This window comes from Caretta caretta, chromosome 3 (assembly GCF_965140235.1).
Source record: "Caretta caretta isolate rCarCar2 chromosome 3, rCarCar1.hap1, whole genome shotgun sequence".
Classification (NCBI taxonomy): domain Eukaryota; kingdom Metazoa; phylum Chordata; order Testudines; family Cheloniidae; genus Caretta; species Caretta caretta.
Window position 1 is genome coordinate 41,306,254 of NC_134208.1, and position 25,193 is coordinate 41,331,446.

The following is a 25,193-nucleotide window of genomic DNA, read 5'->3' on the forward strand; positions in this document are numbered from 1 at the left end:
ATTCTTGACTTTAGGAAAGCTTTTGATACTGTCTCACACGACCTCATAAACGACCTAGAGAAATATAGCTTAGATGAACCTGTTAATTTGTGAATTTGTGGGGGGGGTGGAGGGTGAGAAAACCTGGATTTGTGCTGGAAATGGCCCACCTGTTGATCACTTTAGATAAGCTATTACCAGCAGGACAGTGGGGTGGGAGGAGGTATTGTTTCATATTCTCTGTGTGTATATAAAGTCTGCTGCAGTTTCCACGGTACACATCTGATGAAGTGAGCTGTGGCTCACGAAAGCTCATGCTCAAATAAATTGGTTAGTCTCTAAGGTGCCACAAGTACTCCTTTTCTTTTTGCGAATACAGACTAACACGGCTGTTCCTCTGAAACCTGTTAAAGGTGGGTGCACAACTGGGTGGAAAACCGTACTCAGAGAGGAGTTATCAATGGTTCAGAATCAAGCTGGAAGGGCTATCGAGTGGAGTCCTGTAGGGTCCGGTTTTATTCAGTATCTTTGCAAATGATTTGGATGATGGCATAAAGAATACACTTATAAAGTCTGTGAATGATAACAAGCTGGGAGGGGTTGCAAATGCTCTGGATGATAGGATTAGAATTCAAAATCATCTTGACACATTGGAGTGTGATGAAGCAGAGAAACTACATACCAGCACAGAAGGGGTTAAAGAGAGCCATTGGGCCCAGCTAACCCCACCCTGTTATACCTGCAGCCAATGCCAGGCCTGGAGGAGAGAGAAAAGAAGGGAGCCTGACTCAGTTGTGGCTGACTGATGAAAAGGCAGGAGGTAGCTGCCTCTCTACATGAGGGAAAGGACCACTAGCCTGCCAGCCAAGGCAGCCACCAGGAAACAAGCACCATCTTCCTGGCCAGAGGAGACTGAGGAAGAGGCCGAAGAGCACCCAGCCTATGACAGAATGGGGTGACCAAAGCATGGAGATCTTGTGGGGTTCTGACCCCTCAAAACTTACAGCTGCCCCATGGAGGAACCTGGGACCTCAACAGGAAGCTACCCATGGCCCACAAGGGGGCACTAGAGACAAACCACCACTACAACTTGGACCGGGGTGGGCAAACTTTTTGGCTCAAAGGCCACATCGGATTGCAAAACTGTCTGGGAGGCCGGATAGAGAAGGATGTGCCTCCCCAAACAGCCTGGCCCTTGCCCCCTATCCGCCCCCTGCCTGCCCCCATCAGAACTCCTTACCCATCCAACCCCCCTGGCCCCCCACCAGAACCTCTGCCCTATCCAACCTCCCCTGTTCCCTGACTGCCCCCTGGGACTCTCTGCCCCTTATCCAACCCTCTGGCCCCCTTATCATGCTAGTCAGAGGGGCTGCGGGGGAGGGGAGACAGCGGGGGAGTGGCCAGGGCTAGCCTCCCTGGCCGGGAGCTCAGGGGCCTGACAGGACGGTCCCGCAGGCCGTAGTTTGCCCACCTCTGACTTGGACTGTAGGGGCCAGTCCCCAAACTGAAGGGACAATAGCCCAGGAAGTAGCCCAGAGCAGTGGACATAGACTCCCTGCTGGGAGCTCCTCTGCTCAGGGGTTGACTTACTCAGGGCGCTGGGCTGGGACCTGTGGAGTGGGAGGGTCTGAGTCCCTCTAATTCCCCCCCAGCCTTAAAGCTCAAGGCACCTTGACCAAATAGGGGGCCAAAAACCAAGTGCTCCAACCACTAGGCCGCCCGGCCTTCTAAGGTCCCTGTTACATGGTGAATTGGTCAGAATTAAATAGGATGAAATTCAATAAGGAGAAATGCAAAGTACTTAGGAATGAATAATCAATAGCACAAATACAAAGGCCATTACAGAAGCAGAGTGGCTAGATTCCTTCTTCCCCAGGCCCAGAGATATTCCCCAGCACACCGCCTGGCTGTTCATATTGTGCATTGAAGCCAGGATGTAGGTTTTACGTTGTCTGTCTGAAGATTTGGATGGCAGTACTGCATCAGTTTATCACAGTCACAAGGGGTAGAAAACCCCCTGTTGTTACGCGACAGATTAAATTCTGCAGAATTTGATGGATCGAGCCCCCTGCACTACCCCACTGTTGAAAGTTCTCTGAGCCCCATTCATTAGTGAATTTACCACACTCTGGTGCATATTAAACTTTATCTCTGTTTATAAATCAGTCAGCTCTTTATAGTGTTTTGTAGTCTGTGGGGGGAAAGATGAGAGAGCTGGCAAGAAACCAGCTGAAATCCATACTATTAACATGTGTGGCCTCAGGGTTGTGTAGAATAAATGGCTGAACCTGCTCCAGTACAAGAGGACATGAAGTTTTGTGGATTGTTTCCTTATACAGATTACACCAGGAGGTGCAAATACAAAGTATATGTCAGCATTAAATTAAACTAGATGTTTAATTAAATATCAGCATAACATCACTTAGTAGCTGCGTGATAGGATATATATAGGTATCAGTTTTGTAGGATAAAATCTGTCCTTGGGATTCAATTTACCTTTCTTTGGGGAAAATAATTTTTTGTTGCACTGAGTCCAAAAAGTAAATTCAATCCCAAATAGAGATTTTTATCCTACAAATTATGTATAATAAAATCTACTATCTTCGTGCTTCTACATTCAACATTTTAAAATATTTCACTTGGATATATATATACTGATTCTTGGAATTCAGTATGTGCAAGGAGATAGACGCATGGATTTTAGGGCCTATCTAGTCTGACCTCCTGCACATCCCAGGGCACAGACCCTCCCCACTACCCCCTTTCCCCCCCTCCTATAATAGACCCATCACTTCTGGCTGAGTTACTGAAGTCCTCAAATCATGACTTAAAGACTTTTAAGTTACAGAGAATCCACAGTTTACTCTAGTTTAAACCAGTAAATGACCTGTGCCCCATGCTGCAGAGAAGGGAGAAACCCCCCAGAGTCTCTGCCAACCTGACCTAGGGAAAAATTCCTTCCTAATCCCAAATATGGAGCTATTTATATATAACATAAAATCTACAAAACTGCATGTTGTGTTATGTTAAAACAGGTATATAACCCTAAATCACCCTTTGGGGAATACATGTTACTAATAAAGATTTTGCAATCTTCTTCCCAGTGCTGAAAACGAGTAGGATGGCTGGGTGTGGAGGATCTCCGCAAGCTTACGGCCGGCGAGGAAGTCTCTGTAGGCTTGTGGTGCAGTACTGCTGTTCTGAGGAGATTGGTTTAGGGCACTGTTCAGACCTAATGCCTCTCTAATAGGCAGAAGGATTGGCAGTCCACATAGCAGTAGACTTATAGCAGTAGGGCCAGTCTCCCTAAATGCAGTGGAAAAAGGAGCTCAGTTTTACAGGGGGTCCCTTGATAGGGGCTGTGGCCTTCTGAAAACATACACTCCACCACTCTGTTTGCTCAGAAGATCCTTGTTATCCAAAGCAAAAAGAACGATATGTCCCTAAGTGTGTATTAGAGAGGAACATGCCTGGAACACTGGAGCCAAACCCCTTCCAGCTTTGGAGTTCAGATCTGAATCGGAATCCCAAATTTGCAGCTCAGGCCATTTTTCATGTCCATCGTGAGAGAGTTTAAGGCAGATTCTGCCCATTAACAGTAATTGCTTCAATGCACAGGAACAACAGTTTATCTTGTTACTCATATTGTTAACTGGCAACTGTCTCTGAAAATCTGTTTCAAAAATAACCTTTACTTTAAAAAAAAATGGTGACCTCAATTTCAGTTTAAAATTAAATGATTTCAGTAGGTCTTTACCTGGTTTGCTAACTTCTCATTTTCCTCCTCAATGAAATAATATCCGTTCCTTCATACTTCTCCCAAAATCGCAATTTCAGTATCAGATTTATGGGTTGCTTGGATACATGTGCTGGCAGACTTTGTTGTCAATCTAACAGGTATCAGAGTGGTAGCCGTGTTAGTCTGTATCAGCAAAAAGAACGAGGAGGACTTGTGGCACCTTAGAGACTAACAAATTTATTTGAGCATAAGCTTTCGTGGGCTAAAACCAGCAACCACACCCCACATAACAAAAACACTAACCCAGGAACCTATCCTTGCAACAAAGCCCATTGCCAACTCTGTCCCCATATCTATTCAGCGGACACCATCATAGGACCTAATCACACCAGCCACACTATCAGAGGCTCATTCACCTGCACATCTACCAATGTGATATATGCCATCATGTGCCAGCAGTGCCCCTCTGCCATGTACATTGGCCAAACCAGACAGTCTCTACGTAAAAGAATAAATGAACACAAATCAGACGTCAAGAATTATAACATTCAAAAACCAGTCGGAGAACACTTCAATCTCCTTGGTCACTCTATTACAGACCTAAAAGTTGCATTATAACAACAACAAAACTTCAAAAACATACTCCAATGAGAAACTGCTGAATTGGAATTAATTTGCAAACTGGACACCATTAAATTTGGCTTGAATAAGTGAATGGGTCACTACACAAAGTAAAGCTATTTCCCCATGCTTATTTTTCCCCCTTACTGTTACTCACACCTTCTTGTCAACTGTTGGAAATGGGCCATCCTGGTTATCACTACAAAAGGTGGCTTTTTTGTTTGTTTTTTCCCTGCTGATAGTAGCTCACCTTAACTGATCACTCTCATTATAATGGGTATGGCAACACCCATTTTTTCATGGTGTGTGTGTTTGTGTGTGTAATCTTTCTACTGTATTTTCCACTGCATGCATCCTATGAAGTGGGTTTTAGCCCACGAAAGCTTATGCTCACATAAATTTGTTAGTCTCTAAGGTGCCATAAGTATTTCTCGTTCTTTTTGTCAATCTAATAGTCACTAGGTTACAAGTTCAAATGATGGCAGTGGTGGGCTGACTAGATTTAGCACAATTCCAATAAGACATTTCCATTATTTTTAATGTAACAAAATCTAGTGCAATTAAAAATGTGAAATCAAGTGTATAATCTACTTGTTAGATCACCTAATAGTTTAATGCCTTCATTATATATCGGTACAAATTAGTTATGTATGATGTCAACCTTCTTTGAATTAATAGTTGTGTCCACACAGTTTGCCAGTCTGTAACTCCTCTCCCCATGTATCATGATTGCCTCTCACATCAATTCTCTATATAGCACAGTGGATTTCCATCCTCTACTTTTGACATACAGATCAATCCATTTTATTTCGATGAGAGGTATTGTATTAATTTAAATGGAATAAATAGGCTAAAGGTATTAACATAACCCAATCACTGTCTAACATTAACAGTGTTAAACAAGATCCGGGACGTGAAATACAGAGACCTCAGCCTGCTTAGCACCACAGCAAATGCACCTTTAAAAATCCTTTGCACCTTTTATTAAAGATACAGAAAAAAGGAAACCCAGTTAAAGCATTTGAGAAGTAAAGTATTGAATAAGGCTTTCATTTTAACAACGTCCCTTGATCTCTTTTTTTTTAGCTGTAGACAGCTTCTAGGTGGAAAAAACCCATGTTATTTGACAGTCTTTTAGATGGTATCAAAGATGGTAACAATTGTCCTTTTGGGGAGAAGAGAAAAAGTTAGTTTGAGATGGGCTGGAGATGCTGCTGCTGCTGTTAAAGTCCAGCCTAAGAAGGACCAGCCACTTGTTTGACAGCCTCTGGGATGATATCAAAAATGTAATAACTGTCATCCCAGGTGATGTTTGGGATTCAGCTGGAGCAGGTACATGTGCCTGTGTCATCTGGGTCCATCTCTTTCTGGTCAGGACACCTCTTAGGTTCAGGATATTGAAGGTCTGGGGTCTCAGGAAGTGGTGGGGGTGGCAGCCATGATAGTGAAGCTTACTCTAGTAGCTTCTGTCTAATCTTTCTTTCTTTCTTTCTTGTTGTTGTTTGTTTGTTTGTTTGTTCATTCTTTTGTTCTTTCTTTCCCCACAAAATCTTTCTTTTAAGAACCCCAAAAGGGAGTGATGAGTGTTTTGTGCACCAATTAGGCCTAATATCAAACATACCAATTTTGGCTTATTAACTATTGGCTCCCTATCTTCTGTTTTTTAACCAGCATAATTTCTACTCAGTCCTTGAATCATATCAACTTCACCTTTCTATTTAGACTAGTTCAGTTACTCTGTCTCTATTTCATAAGTTTTCCCAGCAACATTGTTGTTAGAGATTATTATAACACCTTATGAACCTTTACATGCTTTTTACAGGTCAGCTCACAACTGGGGTAAATTTGTAGGACTAATTGTCACAACAGAGGCCATTAAAGAGGCTTTCAATCACAAAGCTCCAGTCTCTATTTGCCTGTACAGCATATAGTCCTTTTCCCATATCATAGAGCAGGTCTACAACAAGAGCCTGATTTATGGCATGTTTCTGTTTCCATTAGTGCTATGGTTATTCTGCCCTGTATATAGAGACCCTCTCTCACTTGCACTTTTCTCTTTAGAAATATGACCGAAAACTTTCATTCTATATCAAGTACTCCAGAGGACTAGTTAGAGCAGTTTACAGTCTCTTCTCTGGCTAACTAACCAGCTTCTCTTGAATGGTGAAATATGGGAGATGGTGCAGAAAAGATCCACAAAAATTATTTGTGGGATGGAGAAAATGCCTAACTGAAAGAGACTTAAAAGAATGCTATCAGTTTAGTTTATTAAGAAGAAAGTTTAGAGGTGACTTGATTGCAGTGTATAAGTATCTTCATAGGGAGAAAATACCAGATAATTAAGGGTTCTTTAAGCTAGCAGAGAGAGGCTGAACAAGAACCAAAGCAGAAAGCTGAAGCCAGACCAATTCAAATTAGAAATGAGGAATAATTTTATAACAATGAGGGTGGTTATCCTGAGGACAAACTACCAAGGGAGATAGTGAATTCTCCATTTTTTTTTTTTTTGGTCTTCACATCAAGAGTGGATGTGTTTCTGGAAGACATAGTTTAGCCAAACACAAATTGCTGGGCTCAATAAAAGGGTAACTGGGGGAAATTTAATGACCTGTGATATACAGGAGGTCAGATTAGATGATCTAATGGTCCCTTCAAGCCGTAAGCTTTATGAATCTATGAAATAAGCATTTTTATTGAGTATATCATATTTTCATTAGCTTATTAAACATCAGTATTGTTTCTTATATGTGATGAACTCAAAAGACCTTGCACACTCTGGTTATGAATGGTCAAATCTGGTCCTGTGTTAAATTCTATATGCTGTCACTACCAGGTTCCTTCAACTCTGTTTAGTGGGTTTAACACTTTTCCTAGGCTCTTTAAACTCTGGAAAGTTTTTATAGAAAAGGAAAATCTCAGGTCATTGGTGCTTTACATCTACAAATGAGCTGACTTTGAATGGTTATACTTTTGCTAGTCTTTGAGTTATATTAGTATTAACACTTCTGCGACTGATTTGAATTCCAGTTCCTTTCAGATATTAAATTTTGCTTCTTTTAGACTTTGGTTTAAGTTTAAAAAGTCACATTACAGCGCAAAGGCCATGATCCGAACCACACTGAAGTCAACTAAAAGACTCTTATTGACTTGAGTGGACTTTTGATAGGGCCTGAAAGCATTATTTAAAGTGGAATGCATAACTTTGTTACTTACCAAGAGGGTTGAAGATAGTTCTCTACAAGAACAGATAAAAACATCTTTAATTATTTTAAAATCTCATTCTTCTTCCCCTTTTGGAAAGAGTGTATTTGATAATTACAATCTGTATTAATCTGTGCTAATTTCTCCCATTTCTAATAGCATTTTGGACATAGAGAGATAATTAAAAGCCTACCATAAACCCATATTTTAGAAGGTTTGAAAGGCAACATCACAAAAACGTATTACTCTTTTCTACATCTTAGCAATTAATATCTGTTTAAAGTATTGGCTTGGTTATTTTTAAGTTATAGGAGTGCAAAATTACCCTAATTCTTCAGAAAGTGCCTAAAAGGAACAGGTTTTCCCTCAATCGAGTATGCAATAATAGCTGAGGGAAAATAATTTAGTTTATCATATGGTAAAACAATAATAATGTATTATTTTTTACTTAATCATTAAAATGTATATTTCAATAGCATTCAAAGGTCCCAGTCAGGGGCAGTGTTCCTAATGTATTGCACTCTACAAATATAGAGCTCAATTCTGCACTAATGATGATAATGGGAGTGCTCCTGTCTATTGGAATGGGTGCAAAACCAGCTCACAGCAGAGTGTCTCTGCTCCAAGTAGCTTACAATAAAAGGGGCAGCTTGTGAATTCCTGTCTCACCCTGGTGAGAATTTACTCATGCAAGTAGTTTCAATGGCATTACTTGTATTTTTAAGTGCTTACCCAGGAATAAATGCTGTACAATCTGGCCCGGACTCTAAAATTATGAAGGAGATAAAACGTTCAGAACTTACTCATTCCACAGTTGGTTTCCTAAAATCAGAGTTCAGTACCAATGCCAACCAAGGTATGGGTAATACCTTGGACAGACTTTGTAGCTATTGCTCACATTTATCCTATCCACTTGATGTTGTGAGTTTACTACAGTTTGATCCTGCCTACAGGCCTATTACAAAGTTCTGCACTTTTTGGTGTATTTAATCCACTAGTTTAATTAAAGCTTGTGTCAGTTTTCCGTAAGTTTTTAGTTTGTTTCACAGCACGTTTCACTGTGTTTGAAAAAGCCTGTGGTCTAAGCCCACATCCATTTTATCTTGGCAAACAGAAATGGATTTTTATCTCGCTCAGTCAATTACAGCTGCAATAAAAGCTAGTTCCTAAGATTACATCAAAAAGTCCCTCTTGTCCTGGCATAAAGCAGTGTTACATCAGGATGTGATTTCCCCCCCACCCCCTTTCTGTGATTAAGGACTGATAAAAATGTTGTTGTTATAAAGGACTTCACATTTATTCCACTACACACCAAAAGCTATGTTAAAGAACATCATTAGTAAGGTTGCAAAGTCCATCACTCAGAAGTTAGGAAATGCCAGTATTAAGGTTGCTTGTACAACCTTAATTTGGCGTGTGTGTGTGTGTGCATTCTGATACAGTCTTTAATGACTAGTTCCGAGTCCTAGTCTCTGTGTCCCGCCAGTCCCAGTTTGCTCCTTTTCCTCCAGTTCGTTGTCAGAGCTCAGTTTCTGCCCAGCCCCTACTCCCAGTCTCCTTGCTGAATCCATCTCAGTCTCCCATTGTAAACATCCATTCATGCTTTTATGTCCTCACACCAATTTCAGTCTCACCAGACTCCTTGTCCCAATCTACTCCTTTTCCTCCATCTGTCCCTGGGTAGGGTTGCCAACCCTCCCGGTTTTGCTGGCAATCTACCGGAATCACATGCTATCTCCCAGAGGCTACTGCAGCCAGACCAGGAGATTTTTGGCACCGACAGTCTGGCGGCACAGCGGGGAGAGCCAGCACATCTCTCTGGATCCTAGGGGGGCACAGGGGGTCTCTGCGCTGCCCCCGCCCCAAGTGCTGACTCCGCAGCTCCCATTGGCCGGGAAGTGTGGCCAATGGGTGCTGCGGGGGCGATGCTTGCAGTTAGGGGCAGCGGCGCACAGAGATCCCCTTTACCCTCTCCCCTGTTTAGGAGCTGCTGCCAGAGGGATGTGCTGGTTGCTTTTGGGTGCTGCCCAAGGTAAGCACTGCCCCCCTCACCTCCTCCTGCACCCCAACCCCTTGTTCCAGCCTAGAGCCCACACCCCAACTCCCTCCCAGAGCCCACACCCCCTCCTACACCGCAACCCTCTGCCCCAGCCCACACTCTGCACTCCCTCCTGCACCGCAAACTCCTGCTTCAGCCTGGTGAAAGTGAGTGAGGGAGGGGGGATGGAGTGCGGGGTGGGGCCTCAGAGAAGGGGCAGGATGGGGGTGTGGCCTTGGGTGGGGAAGGGGGCAGGGCAAGGGTGTTTAGGTTTGTGCAATTAGTTGGCAATCCTATGCCTGGGAGGCAGCGGGGGGTGGGGTTCAACAGGAACGCAGAAGAGACAAACTTTGCTCTCAGTTCCAATGCCTTGCCCTCAGCAACAATGATGAGGGAAGTCCAGCTTTGTCCCGGTATCTCTGGGCTGGAGCGAGCATGCTCAGTCACTCTGTGGAGATGGCACATGTGCAGTCTGGTGACACACAGGAGCTGTGAGAGGAGGGAGCATGCTCAGTCACTCTGGGGATGGAATATATGCTGTCTGGTTAGCACTAAGAGCATGTGCAAACTAGAATTTTTCAGAAGCTTGTAACTTGGCCAAATCGGGGTGGATTTTCACAGGAACATCAAAAAACTCATCCCTGACACAATGGCCACCCGGCACTGCCAATTTTCAAGTCCCTGCTCCACTTGGGGATGCTAGAGCTTTTTGAAGAAAGAGTCACCAGAATTTTATAACATCGGCAGAACAACATATTTTTCCCTGGCCTTGTTTTTGGAAATGGCTGACCTCTTTTGTCTGAAATAATAATTAAAAAAAAAAAAAAAAAAAAAAGCAGTCTGAGTGCTGTTCGTATATCAAAAGCAATGTGTGGGAGGGACACTTGCCTAGAACTGCAATTGGCTATGGGTGTGGGGAAAGAGACAACATTGATCAAAATTTTGCTCTCTTACTTCACTGTAACTACTTCTCATGTGGCTGAGAGCAATATTTCCCCAGTGCTGCTTGATTGATGCCTGCCCTTTCAATGCCCAGTTCCATTTTCTTGTGCTCCTCCCTGCCACTGCACACCTATGTAAGAACTAGACAGAATCTGACCCTTTATAGTAATGGTCTGAGAAAGCCAGTAAGTCAGTAAACACTTTCTCTGCTCTTTCTCAGAAGAGGGACAATGAAGTCATCTCTGGCATAGTCCCAGGCTAAGTAACATGCAGGAGATCATGATTCTTGCTGGTTACCTTTGATTCAGCTTGGTGAATTGGCAAACATCACAATTTTTATGGTAGCTAAATGCATTCCTGGCCAGTAAACATATTAATGTACTTGGTTATTCAACTTTTCATTATATCCATAAGTAGATGATCATGAAAATATTTAAGGAGATTGATTTGAAGGAAACTTGGCACACAGCATTTCAAATATTTGAATAATCCAAAAGGTTTTCATGAAAAAGAAAGAGAAATATATTGGGCAAAAGGCAGGCTGGAATAAGCATCTGCAGCTCCCATGGCAGTCTCTAGGCTAGATTCAGCAATGAAGAACAAAAGCCATGCAAGTACAACTGTCCCCCAAACAAGTATGAATTTTTCAAGACCATTTGCACAAAAAAAAATTTTTTTTCTGTCAGAAAATCTGAATTTGGTAAATTTCTGCTAGCTCTAAATGTAAGCTACTTCTATCTTGCGTGTAAGTGACAAAGAAAACTTGTGCTGATTTGGCATTCGGTGGGTGTGCAAAACAAGTATAAGCTACACACCTGAGAGGTAAAAAAGGTTGGGTGTACAAGAAGATTGATGAGCGCAACTTATTCATTTTGCACTCCCACTATCCTCCAAATAGGTCTCAGTTATGCTTGTGTCTTGTATGTCCTTTTACACCCGTTGCCTGATCAATTTACGCCTGGGGGATATCACTACACCACTATTTTGTTCAACATTGTTCTCGCCCTGTGGTGGGCAATCTACAGTTTATCATCCACTTTTGGCAATGTAGTCGTATCGACTGGGTTCCAGTTGATTTATATCAAAGTGTATGTAACTTACTATTGTAGAACACAAATGCACCACTTGGAATTGGGCCCCATTGTACTAGGTGCTGTGCAACTATATAGGGCATGGTCCCTGCCTTGAAAAGCTTATTATCTAATTTCAAAAAAAGGCTGCACTAAGTAAAGGTAAGGAGCAATAGGAGGGAAATGGGTAGGCAGGATGAGGGTGACAGTAATAAGATAATGTGTTTGAATAGACCAACAAAGTGCACAGACTTCTTAGTGCTGAATCATTTTTAAGTCTTATAAAATTACTAGGGCTATTTATTAATCGCAATTAACTCACACGATCAACTAAAAAATATTAATTGCTATTAAAAATTTTTATTGCAATTAATCACCGTTTTAATTGCATTGTTAAACAATAGAATACCAATTGAAATTTATTAAATATTTTGGATGTTTTTCTACATTTTCAAATATATTGATTTCAATTACAGCACAGAATACAAAGTTTACACTGCTCACTTTATATTATTATTTTTATTACAAATATTTGCACTGTAAAAATGATAAACAAAGGAGACAGTATTTTTCAGTTCACCTCATACAAGTACTATAGTGCAATCTCTTTATTGTGAAAGTGCAACTTACAAATGTAGATATTTTTGTTACATAACTGCACTCAAAAACAAAACCATGCAAAATTTTAGAGTCTGCAAGTCCATTCAGTCCTACTTCTCATTCAGGCAATCACTAAAACAAACAACTTTTGTTTACATTTTTGGGAGATAATGCTGCCCACTTCTTATTTACAATGTCACCAGAAAGTAAGAACAGGCGTTCACATAGGACTTTTGTAGCCAGCATTGCAAGGTATTTACATGCCAGATATGCTAACCATTCATGCTTCGACCACCATTCCAGAGGACATGTTTCCATGATGATAATGCTTGTTAAAAAAAAAAAATGCGTTAATTAAATTTGTGACTGAACTCCTTGGGGGAGAATTGTATGTCTCCTGCTCTGTATTTTACCCGCATTCTGCCATATGTTTCATGTTATTGCAGTCTCAGATGATGACTCAGCAAATGTTCATTTTAAGAACACTTTCGCTGCAGATTTGACAAAACGCAAAGAAGGTACCAATGTGAGATTTCTAAAGATAGCTACAGCACTCAATCCAAGGTTTAAGAATCAGAAGTGCCTTCCAAAATCTGTTGGGGACGGGGTGCGGAGCATGCTTTCAGAAGTCTTAAAAGGGCAGCATTCCAATGTGGATAACATTCCTTTTGTTTTTTACAGTCCAAATATTTATAATAAAAAATAAATATAAAGTGAGAACTGTACACTTCGTATTCTGTGTTATAATTGAAATCAATGTATTTGAAAATGTAGAAAAACATCCAAAAAGATTTAAATAAATGGTATTCTGTTATTGTTTAACAGTGCGATTAATCACGATTAATATTTTAACAGTGCAGTTTATTGTGATGAATTTTTTAATCGCTTGAGAGCCCTAAAAATTACCATCATAAAAATATTCTGGGAAAACATCACCTCCTGTGCTCCCTGTCTGTCCCCCAACAAGAAAAAGGAATCCTGAGTTCACTTTACATACCCTATTATCTTTATATTTGTTGTATGTAGTTTAAGAAAATTCAGAATTACTGAATGGGCATGGTACCAACTGGCAGCACAGCCAAAAGGAGACCATTAAAGTTCATGTTAAATTTAGCTACTCACAACCAAGTCTCTATAAACATACTCTGTTTATTTCTGAGGCCTGTTCTGAAGAAAGTAACTTCATTAAATAATATATTGCACAAAACTGCTCATAATTATAACTAATTATAATAATATAGTCATAACTAATGTGTGTCATGTTAATAATTATAAGATAATATAACATTCCTTCATTTATCCTGCAATTCGTATGTTCATACATGTACATAACATATAAAGGGACACCAAAGGGACAAAGGTCACATTTGGAACGACATGTTTGGAAACAAAATATGCTTTTGCACCAGACAAATAGAAATGTCTTCATAATATTTTCAGACTTCAAATGGAAATAGTTTTTAAACAAATAAACATTCCCTAGCTGTATTTGTAAGCGTAGAATTGTGCTAGCACAATTCTGTCAGAAAGTTAAACTGATTAGTCTATTTTTGTTCGTCAGGCTCAGAAAAATGTATGAAGTACACATAAAGTTAGTTTCTTCCCCCTCCCCCCCCCCCCAACTAACTTTTAATAATCTAAGGTGGTGGTTGTCACACAGGGAAGGAAATTTTATACTGATGCCATATTATTAACTATGAGCATTCCAAAATCATGAATCAGGCCCTAAATCATCATGAAATTGGCTTAAGAATCACTAAATTTAAAATAAAATATTTTAGGTCTTTTTATTTGTCTTGTGGTTATTTAGCTTCTGGGATCCCATTTTCAAGCTCTTCTCTGCAACCACAAAGGCTAAAAATCTACTTTCTTTAAAAGAAAGCTGAGGGTCTCACCTCTTCACAAGCTCTCAGGAGCTGGGGCTTTCTGAAATGCACTAAGTATTGCAAGAGAATTGACAGTACTGTACTGCCAGATTTGATTCAGGATTGAATCTGGTTTCTGCCTTCATAAACCCTTGCAGAGCATCCTGGTGGCCTGTTTGTTTGTGTGTAGAGGATTATTGCAGCAGAAAAAATTGGCATAACTGGCATGATAAGAGGAGCCAGGATGGTTGAGGGATTTGCTGAGTCAGTACATTTCCCCCAGTGGAAGAATGTCTTTGGAGCCTTGTTTCTAACAAAAAGAAAAGGAGTACTTGTGGCACCTTAGAGACTAACCAATTTATTTGAGCATAAGCTTTCGTGAGCTACAGCTCACTTCATAGGATGCATACCCGATGTTTCTAACAAAGTTCATTTCCTTGGCAGAAAATCCCAAGAGAGAGCAGCAGCAGTACAACTGCCTGCCGTCCCTTGGTGTAGATTTTCCACTAGGGAGAAGGGGGCAGGGATGATTTCCCTTCATAGATTTCAATTTAGCATTTTCTTTAACTAGATGGTGTCCCTTCAATACAGTGCATTAAGATGAAATAGGCTTTGGGTGCAAAGTCTGGACCTGGAAATGAACTCTTCCAAAGTTTGGGAGTGTCTTGTGGCTGGAGATTTAGTGTGATCTATCATAGGCACACCGGCTACAACATTTGTATCTGAACTTCCTTTAAGTTTGAGGCTATTCAGATCCAGAGCTTGAATTTATCACTAACTGATCTATTTGTAAACAGGTATGTTGGCAACTTCTAGATTGCCTGAGTGTCCAAACAAGTTTAAGCAATATCAGTCAGAACAATCCAATACAATTCCACTGATAAAATTATAAAATAATTAAATGGACAGGATTATGAAAAGAGTGACACTGCCCTACTTGGGCAAATTCTTCCTACTTAATAAACAGAGATCTATGTCCAAAGTTTGAAGAAAACAAATTGCTTTGCTAAAGATTATGATAACTAATTTTGTGTCTTGTTATTGCACGTTAGGAAAAGAAAGGATCAGTGTATGATGGAATATCCTTGGGCCTGAGTCTTCCTTTCCTTTTACTATTACTATTATCTGTTTTACAGGAGTATTTACAGTAGCATCTAGAGACCTTCACCAAGATAAGGACCCCATTGTGTTCCAAAGAGCTTACAACCAATAGACACAAGACAGAAAAGAACTACTATTACCTTCATTTTGCAGATGAGGAACTGTGACAAAATGAGTTTAAGTGACTTGCTCATGTCACACCAGAAGCTTGTGGCAGAGCCTGAAAATAAACCTAGATCTCCTGAGTCCCAGTCTAGTGCATAAGACTATTAGTTTTCTCTGGATAGGGTAAACGATATGTAACTCCACTGAAGTGGTTAAAACTGGTGTAAGTTAGAGGGTTCTCTCACTGTCTTTCTGGTATAGGTAGTGTTGTAGCCATGTTGGTCCCAGGATATTAGAGACACAAAGTGGGTGAGGTAATATCTTTTATTGGGCCAACTTCTGCTTAGTGAGAGAGAGACAAACTTTCAGGCTTACACAGATCTCTACTTTAGGTCTGTGTAAGTTCAAAAGCTTGTCTCTCTCAACTCAGAAGTTGGTCCTTCTCTGTCTATTTGATGAAGACTGCTGGGTAGTGGCCTTTGCTTAGCTCACAAGCACACAGCCACAAATAATTTTTTTCTTAAATAGTTTTAATCAAATTGAAACAATTATAAGAATACTTATTTTCAAAACCATATAAAGGTCAGATGTGCTTTCTGTATAAATATAATTATGGGGTTCTACGTTGTGCTATAATATGGGTTTTTATGTTTCAAGTGAAACAATGTGCCCTCAGGATTAAAAGACTCAAAGGAGTAACATTTTTATTACTTATTAGATTCGAGGGATCCATGAAGGTTTAAATGAAGATTTAATTAGCTTAAAGCTATTCATTTTCATACAGAAGAAAGGAAGGAATGTGGCAGTGCCATAAGATAGAATCTAGTTTTAAAATTTTCCTGAAGGAGAATCACTGGTCCACAGATTTAGTGTTTCTAAAATGTGTGTAATATTGTAAGGAGTGTTCTCTCTTTATTTCGCCCCATCACTGGACTGGTGTGGGTGGGAGAGCTTCAACTGTCGGTGCTCTTCAAGTTCTGTGCAGAGGTCATTTCAGAAATGTGGTATGGGGCAATCGATCTATTTAAAAAGCAGGGGCTGCTGTAAAAATTGTGGTTGGACTTTTCAAAAGTGCCTAAGTAAGTTAGAAACAGAAGTCCCATTGAAAGTCAATGAGACTTATTCTTCTAACTCACTAAGGCTCTTTTGAACACTCTCCTCTGATTGGGTCATAATCTTTACTTATATCGTTTTCAGTCCCTCACCCTGTTTCTCCTTCCACTTCACAATGTCTCAGATAAATTTTCTGGAGATGGCAGTTCTTGTCAGTTCTGGGCTACATTCACAGACAAAGGAGGTACATCACTGTAAAACTGGTGTGATGGAATAGTGCATTAAACCTATTGTTTCCAGATGAATACATCTAATCTTATCTGTTTTCTGCCTTCTTTTTTCTGCTTCTCTTTTCCTCTTCAGTGGCCAGATTTTCCACTGCCTGGCTCCATGTGTCACCATTTACCCTTGTGTAAAGTAGGTGTATAGTGCTACCAAATCAGAATTCTCTACTTATCGGCGGGAAAGGGGGGACAGTGGTACCATGGCCCTGAGCTCAAGCCCTCTCAAAACATCTGTAACAGCTGTGTAAATAAAGAAATGGGAGGGGTAGGGTCACAAGACACATGATTTTCCAGGGCCCCAAAGTTCTCTTCATGGGCCTGATCCACTCACACTTCTGCTAGTGTTTTACACAACATTGTTCAGGTATAAATGGCTACACAAGGTGCAAGACAGGAGAATCAGACTGAGATCATCAGGACCAGCAGTTAGATGCATAGCTCAGCAAGAGGTTTGATGGAGACCGGCAGGATAGGCAGCAATGTATATTAAGAGCTGTGGTGTGGCCAGTGGGTTATCAGCTGTACTTATCCACTGACATGACGCCTTCATACACACACAAAAAAGTTTACTCAGACTTTGCACAGGAGTTGAGATTTGAGTTTTCCAATAGCAAGTAAAGCATCTGAAAAAATTGAAAACCATTTTTTCCCCTCCCATGATCTGATAACTCAAAAATGATCACCTAGGCCTAATCCAAAGCCCACTGAAGTCAGTGAAAGCCTTTCTATTGCCTCCAATGAGCACTGGATCAGCCTTGTAGAATTTTATCAATTTGGGGGGTGGGGAAATCACATTTGGACAAATACAAATATGTAAAGGTTCAGCCCCAAAGGTAACTTTTTACAGTATATAAGCACATGACTAAAATGGCTTGAAATTAAGTGTCCTGTTGCCTCCACCATAAGATGTGATAGTAAGAAGGCAACTTATACATTTTTGTTCGTTTAAAAAAATGAGTCAACTTTTCCCCTCTAGAGAAGGACTGTGTGAAAGGTCTTGTTATTGTTGTATAATCATAAAATATGCTGTCTCAGCCTGAAGAAACTGAAGCTCTGGCAAGAATGTTTATAACCATGACAATCTTAAACAGTCAAGAGCTGTGAATTGTGTGGGTTTTATCATAAGGATACTGAGCATGTCCTAGCTGGTGAAGATGGTGATAAAATCATCACAACTCAGGAGATTTAATAAGCCCTGCAGGAGTTTGCTTTTACCTCCTATTACCTCAAGAAAAAAATGGTAAATTTTACTTCTCTTACACACTTAGTATGTTATTGAAAAATATGTACTTTAAAAATATATTATGGAATGTGTCATCCTGCTGCTGTGGAAAAGCGTGGGGGAGGCAGAGTGGGTGTGTGGGAACAGGGCAAAAATCCACGCGTTATTACCTCCATCTCATGGGGGTTTCTGGCAGTTTTCTCCTCAGGAGGAATGGGGCTTGGAATGGGGTGTTATGGCAGGCACAGAGTGGAAAGGGGTAAGGTGTGTCTCAACCCTTTGTATCCTGGTGACCCACAAAAAAGAGAGATTGGTGGAAGCAGGTACCACTGCTTGAGCAGGCTTCCTCTTTCTGCTGCTGTGTCCACCATTTCCCTGGCACAATGGCTCCAGTAGGAGCTGAGGCTGCCATTGACTAAGTTCTCTGAACTCAGGCAGTAAGAGCAACAGTGGGGGCTTTACTGTGGCAGAATTAAAACTTAATGGGGTATCCAGGATGCTGCTGTCACACATGGATAGTGACACAGACAGCAGCTGGGTCCCAGTTCCTGCCACATAAACCCTGCTGAGACTGGTCTCTGCCAAGAAGATAGAAGGGCCAATGGGGGAAACACCTCCTCCTTCTGCACTTCATCCCTCCCAGATTTTCATGGACAGAGTCAAGGAGCTCTCCCTGTCTGGTTGGTTGCAGGAGAGGTAATTACATTGACTCAGCTGTAACTTTTACAAAGGTCAGGGTTTAGAAAAGCGGGGTGCGGTTGACCTACAGGTTTGCTGACAGAATTGAGAGCATTTCACACTAGGTCACTTGCTCAAAGCCAGCTCAGGCTGGTACTGAGCACAACTCAATACCATCTGATAGGTATTTGATGGCCTGTGTGAAGAGAGTTTCTGCTATTGTCACACTGGCACTAACTGGTGCTGTTATTGGCAGTTTCAGCAGAGAAACCAAAGTTTGAGTGGGCAGATGTAAAATTAACATGGCACACATTAAATGGATTAAAAACTGAATAACTGATAGGTCTTAAAATGTAAATGGGGAACCATTATTGAGTGGGTGCGTTTTCAGTGGACTCTGTATGCTCATAAATGATCTGGAGGATGGTGTGGATTGCACTCTCAGCAAATTTGCGGATGATACTAAACTGGGAGGAGTGGTAGATACGCTGGAGGGGAGGGATAGGATACAGAAAGACCTAGACAAATTGGAGGATTGGGCCAAAAGAAATCTGATGAGGTTCAATAAGGATAAGTGCAGGGTCCTGCACTTAGGACGGAAGAACCCAATGCACAGCTACAGACTAGGGACCGAATGGCTAGGCAGCAGTTCTGCGGAAAAGGACCTAGGGGTGACAGTGGACGAGAAGCTGGATATGAGTCAGCAGTGTGCCCTTGTTGCCAAGAAGGCCAATGGCATTTTGGGATGTATAAGTAGGGGCATAGCGAGCAGATCGAGGGACGTGATCGTTCCCCTCTATTCGACATTGGTGAGGCCTCATCTGGAGTACTGTGTCCAGTTTTGGGCCCCACACTTCAAGAAGGATGTGGATAAATTGGAGAGAGTCCAGCGAAGGGCAACAAAAATGATTAGGGGACTGGAACACATGAGTTATGAGGAGAGGCTGAGGGAGCTGGGATTGTTTAGCCTGCAGAAGAGAAGAATGAGGGGGGATTTGATAGCTGCTTTCAACTACCTAAAAGGGGGTTCCAAAGAGGATGGCTCTAGACTGTTCTCAATTGTAGCAGATGACAGAACGAGGAGTAATGGTCTCAAGTTGCAGTGGGGGAGGTTTAGATTGGATATTAGGAAAAACTTTTTCACTAAGAGGGTGGTGAAACACTGGAATGCGTTACCTAGGGAGGTGGTAGAATCTCCTTCCTTAGAGGTTTTTAAGGTCAGGCTTGACAAAGCCCTGGCTGGGATGATTTAACTGGGAATTGGTCCTGCTTTGAGCAGGGGGTTGGACTAGATGATCTTCTGGGGTCCCTTCCAACCCTGATATTCTATGATTCTATGATTCTATGCTAACATTTTATCAATGACCTACAAGAAAACATAAAGTCAACACTGATGTAGTTTGCAGATAACACAACAATTGGCGGGAGTGCTAAATAATGAAGAGAACAGATCATGGTACACAGCTATCTGGATCACTTGGTAAATTGGAGCAAGCAAACAATATGTATTTTAATATGGCTAATGTAAATATATATACCTAGAAACAAAGAATGTAGGTCATATTTACAGGATTGAGACTATTCTGGGAAGCAATGAGTTTGAAAAAGATCCACCACACACCCCAAAATAATTAGCTGAACATGAGCTTTCACTGTGATGCTGTGGACAGAAGAGCTAATGTGATCTGGTATGTATAAAGAGGGGAATCTTGAGTAGGACTAGAGAAGTTGTTTTACCTCTGTAGAATCTAGCCAGTGGTATAACCATTGCTGGACTACTGTGTCCAGTTCTGGTATCCACAATTCAAGAAAGATGTTGATAAATTGGAGAGATTTCAGAGAAAAGCCACAAGAATGATTAAAGGATTGGAAAACATGCCTTGGATTGATAGGTTTCAGAGTAACAGCCGTGTTAGTCTGTATTTGCAAAAAGAAAAGGAGTACTTGTGGCACCTTAGAGACTAACCAATTTATTTGAGCATAAGCTTTCGTGAGCTACAGCTCACTTCATCGGATGCATACTGTGGAAACTGCAGAAGACATTATATACACAGAGACCATGAAACAATACCTCCTCCCACCCCACTCTCCTGCTGGTAATAGCTTATCTAAAGTGATCACTCTCCTTACAATGTGTATGATAATCAAGTTGGGCCATTTCCAGCACAAATCCAGGTTTTCTCACCCTCCGCCCCCCCCCCCCCCAAACTCACTCTCCTGCTGGTAATAGCCCATCCAAAGTGACCACTCTCTTTACAATGTGTATGATAATCAAGGTGGGCCATTTCCAGCACAATAATGTCACGGCTAACCTGGTGGCTGAACTTTGTGACTTTATCCTTACCCATAACTATTTTACATTTGGGGACAATGTATACCTTCAGATCAGCGGCACTGCTATGGGTACCCGCATGGCCAAACAGTATGCCAACATTTTTATGGCTGATTTAGAACAACGCTTCCTCAGCTCTCGTCCCCTAACGCCCCTACTCTATTTGCGCTATATTGATGACATCTTCATCATCTGGAACCATGGAAAAGAAGCCCTTGAGGAATTCCACCATGATTTCAACAATTTCCATCCCACCATCAACCTCAGCCTGGTCCAGTCCACACAAGAGATCCACTTCCTGGACACTACAGTGCTAATAAACAATGGTCACATAAACACCACCCTATACCGGAAACCTACTGACCGCTATTCCTACCTACATGCCTCCAGCTTTCAACCAGACCACACCACACGATCCATTGTCTACAGCCAAGCTCTGCGATACAACCGCATTTGCTCCAACCCCTCAGACAGAGACAAACACCTACAAGATCTCTATCAAGCATTCTTACAACTACAATACCCACCTGCGGAAGTGAAGAAACAGATTGATAGAGCCAGAAGAGTTCCCAGAAGTCACCTACTACAGGACAGGCCTAACAAAGAAAATAACAGAACGCCACTAGCCGTCACCTTCAGCCCCCAACTAAAACCTCTCCAATGCATTATTAAGGATCTACAACCTATCCTGAAGGATGACCCAACACTCTCACAAATCTTGGGAGACAGTCCAGTCCTTGCCTACAGACAGCCCCCCAACCTGAAGCAAATACTCACCAACAACCACATACCACACAACAGAACCACTAACCCAGGAACCTATCTTTGCCACAAAGCCCGTTGCCAACTGTGCCCACATATCTATTCAGGGGACACCATCACAGGGCCTAATAACATCAGCCACACTATCAGAGGCTCGTTCACCTGCACATCCACCAATGTGATATATGCCATCATGTGCCAGCAATGCCCCTCTGCCATGTACATTGGTCAAACTGGACAGTCTCTACGTAAAAGAATAAATGGACACAAATCAGATGTCAAGAATTATAACATTCATAAACCAGTCAGAGAACACTTCAATCTCTCTGGTCATGCAATTACAGACATGAAGGTCGCTATCTTATAACAAAAAAACTTCAAATCCAGACTCCAGCGAGAAACTGCTGAATTGGAATTCATTTGAAAATTGGATACTATTAATTTAGGCTTAAATAGAGACTGGGAGTGGCTAAATCATTATGCAAGGTAGCCTATTTCCCCTTGTTTTTTCCTACTCCCCCCCACCCCCACCCCAGACGTTCTGGTTAAACTTGGATTTATGCTGGAAATGGCCCACCTTGATTATCATACATATTGTAAGGAGAGTGGTCAGTTTGGATGAGCTATTACCAGCAGGAGAGTGAGTTTGTGTGTTTGTGTTTGTGTGTGTGTGTGGGGGGGGGGGTGAGAAAACCTGGATTTGTGCTGGAAATGGCCCAACTTGATTATCATGCACATTGTAGAGAGAGTGGTCACTTTGGATGAGCTATTACCAGCAGGAGAGTGAGTTTGTGTGTGTATGGGGGTGGGGGGGGGGTGAGAAAACCTGGATTTGTGCTGGAAATGGCCCACCTTGATTACAATGCACATTGTAGGGAGAGTGGTCACTTTGGATAAGCTATTACCAGCAGGAGAGTGAGTTTGTGTGTGTGTGTGTTTTGTATAGGGGTGGAGGGGTGAGAAAACCTGGATTTGTGCTGGAAATGGCCCAACTTGATTATCATACACATTGTAAGGAGAGTGATCACTTTAGATAAGCTATTACCAGCAGGAGAGTGGGGTGGGAGGAGATATTGTTTCATGGTCTCTGTGTATATAATGTCTTCTGCAGTTTCCGCAGTATGCATCCGATGAAGTGAGCTGTAGCTCACGAAAGCTTATGTTCAAATAAATTGGTTAGTCTCTAAGGTGCCACAAGTACTCCTTTTCTTCTTGGAATGATAGACTCTATGAGCTTAATCTATTTAGCTTAACAAAGAGAAGGTTAAGGGGTGACTTGATCCTGTCTGTAGGTATCTATATGGGGAACAAATATTTAATAATGAGCTGTTCAATCTATCAGAGAAAGGTATAGCACAATTTGATGCTAGTTGTGGAAGTTGAAGCTAGACAAATTCAGACTCGAAATAAGGCATAATTTTTTAGCAGTTTTGAGTAATTAATCATTGGAACAATTTGCCAAGGGTCATGGTAGATTTTTCCGTCACTAACAATTTTTAAAGTAAGATTGGATGTTCTTCTAAAAGCTGTGCTCTAGGAATTATTTTGGGGAAGTGTTATGGCCTGCATTATACAGGAGGTCAAATGATCACAATGATCCCTTCTGGCTTTGGACTTTGTGAATCTATAAGGAGAGAAGGGGCTTATGTCACAAAGTTTAGATTTGGATCTGGATTCAGATCTGAACTTTTTCAAAGTTTTCAGAGGAAGCTGTTAAAGTTTATTCATAACAAGTGTTCTGGTTCTGGCTGGTCTCTATTAAAAATAGAAACATGTTGTATTATATATGTATTTACGTGGCATGGTTTACATTAAAAAGATTACTAAGAACTTCATGATCTTAGAAATATATCAAGGAGCACTGTTTTGTCCTAGAGAGCCTAAAATTCTAGGACCTAATTCTGCAACCCCTATTCACAACAGTGAGCCCTTACTCATCTCATTAAATCATTAATAAAAAATGGTTCCTCTCTGCTCAGTTCTAGAAAATGAATTAAAAGGCAGTGATGAAGAGGAGGAAGAAGGGGAACAATTCGATTTTGATAGTGGCGATGAAATACCAGAAGCAGACAGACAAGCACTTGTGCCACCGGCTTCAGACTCTGGGATTAACGTAGAACACGAAGACACTAACTCCACAGGTGAGCCTTTGTGTCCAGTAGGCCAGGGCAGTACTGCTCAGGTAAGAATCAAGCCCCATGTTCATCAGATGCTTTTCATGCTGACAGAATTGCTGTAGGTCACAAAGATATTTCCATAGACCGAATGTGAAAGTGATTTATTTTACCCCAAATACTTTAGTTCCTTGTGGACTTAACAAGGAGAAAGGGTAGTTATTGTCCCTGACTGGATTCTTATTCCCCTGCTGGACCTCACCTAGGAACTGGTTTCCTCATCCCTATCTTGTGCAGGCATCTGCTGTCACGGTAGGGTCTTTGTTACAGTGATTATCTGTGGGTATCCCTAGGGAAGCCTCCTGGGGTGTGTCTGCACAGTCTGCAGAAGTGAGCCTCCCCGCGGGGCTCACACTAGCCCTCTAAAAATAGCTGTGCAGACAGTGCTTTGAAGATGTGGCTCAGGCTCTGAAGGCTAGAGAGTGGGGTGGGCTTGAGAGCCTGAGCCACTTCAAGGCGCTGTTTACACGGCTATTTTCAGAGCGCTAGCGTGATCCCCACAGCCCAGATCTGAAGACCTGGGCTGTGAAGACGTAACTAGTGGCAACTTGGCAGCAGGGGGGCATGCTTCACTCAGCTTGGGCAACCTGGTTGGTGGCATTGAGTGGATGTGCTCTTAAAAATAAATGGAGCATATTTTTGTCCCATACATGAAAACAAACCTTCTTTCTTTGACCATTAGGAGCTGTGGACCTGTATGTCTGTTAAGAGCATTCACCATGTCCATCCACTCTTAGACATGATCTAACCACCAGGCTACAGAATCACTCCCCTAGGAGGTGGGAGAACCAGGATCCCATCCTCCCTGCTCCAATCACTCTTTCATTATTTGTCCGAACTGGAAGGAACATCTTCAACAGGAGAGATTGAGGGAGCTCTGCATCAGACTATCCCATCGCCCCATGGTTAGGACACTCACCTGAGAGGTGGCAGAGCTCTGTTCAAATCTGTTCTCCTTGTCAGGTGGAGGGGGGACTTGAACCAGAAGTCTCCCCCCATCCCAGGTGAGTACCCTAACCACTGGGCTAAAAGGTACAAGGGACATCCCTCCCGCCCAGTGTGTGTCAGTTCGCCATCTATAAATTGGGGATAATAGCATGGTCACAACTCACAGGGGTGCTGTGAGAATAAATACTTTAAAGATTCTAAGGTGCTCGGATACTCCAGTGGCAGAAGCCATATAAATACTAGTTACTATTTAGTGCAATATACATTTGAGCTTGGAAAAGAGATGACTAAGGAGGGATATGACTGAGGTCTACACAATCATGACTGTTGTGGAGAAAGTAAATAAGGAAGTGTTATTTACTCCTCATAACACAAGAGCTTGGGATCACGAAATGAAATTAATAGGCAACAGGTTTAAACAAAAGGAAGTATTTTTTCACACAACGCACAGTCAACCTGTGGAACTCCTTGCCAGAGGA

At 41.7% G+C, this 25,193-nt stretch overlaps 1 protein-coding gene across 5 annotated transcripts in view; it reads left to right on the plus strand.

Moving 5' to 3' along the window:
* The window catches only part of ARHGEF10 (Rho guanine nucleotide exchange factor 10), a 193,365-nt gene that overhangs the window by 57,677 nt on the left and 110,495 nt on the right, over window positions 1–25,193 (plus strand). For 4 of the 5 annotated variants that reach the window (XM_048845332.2, XM_048845331.2, XM_048845334.2 and 1 more), the window contains exon 3: window positions 23,572–23,733. In XM_048845332.2, the coding sequence (XP_048701289.1) occupies window positions 23,572–23,733 (162 nt within the window). Of the gene's footprint in view, window positions 1–23,571; window positions 23,734–24,482; window positions 24,771–25,193 lie in introns of those variants that run through there. The other variant, XM_048845335.2, reaches the window with a different exon arrangement.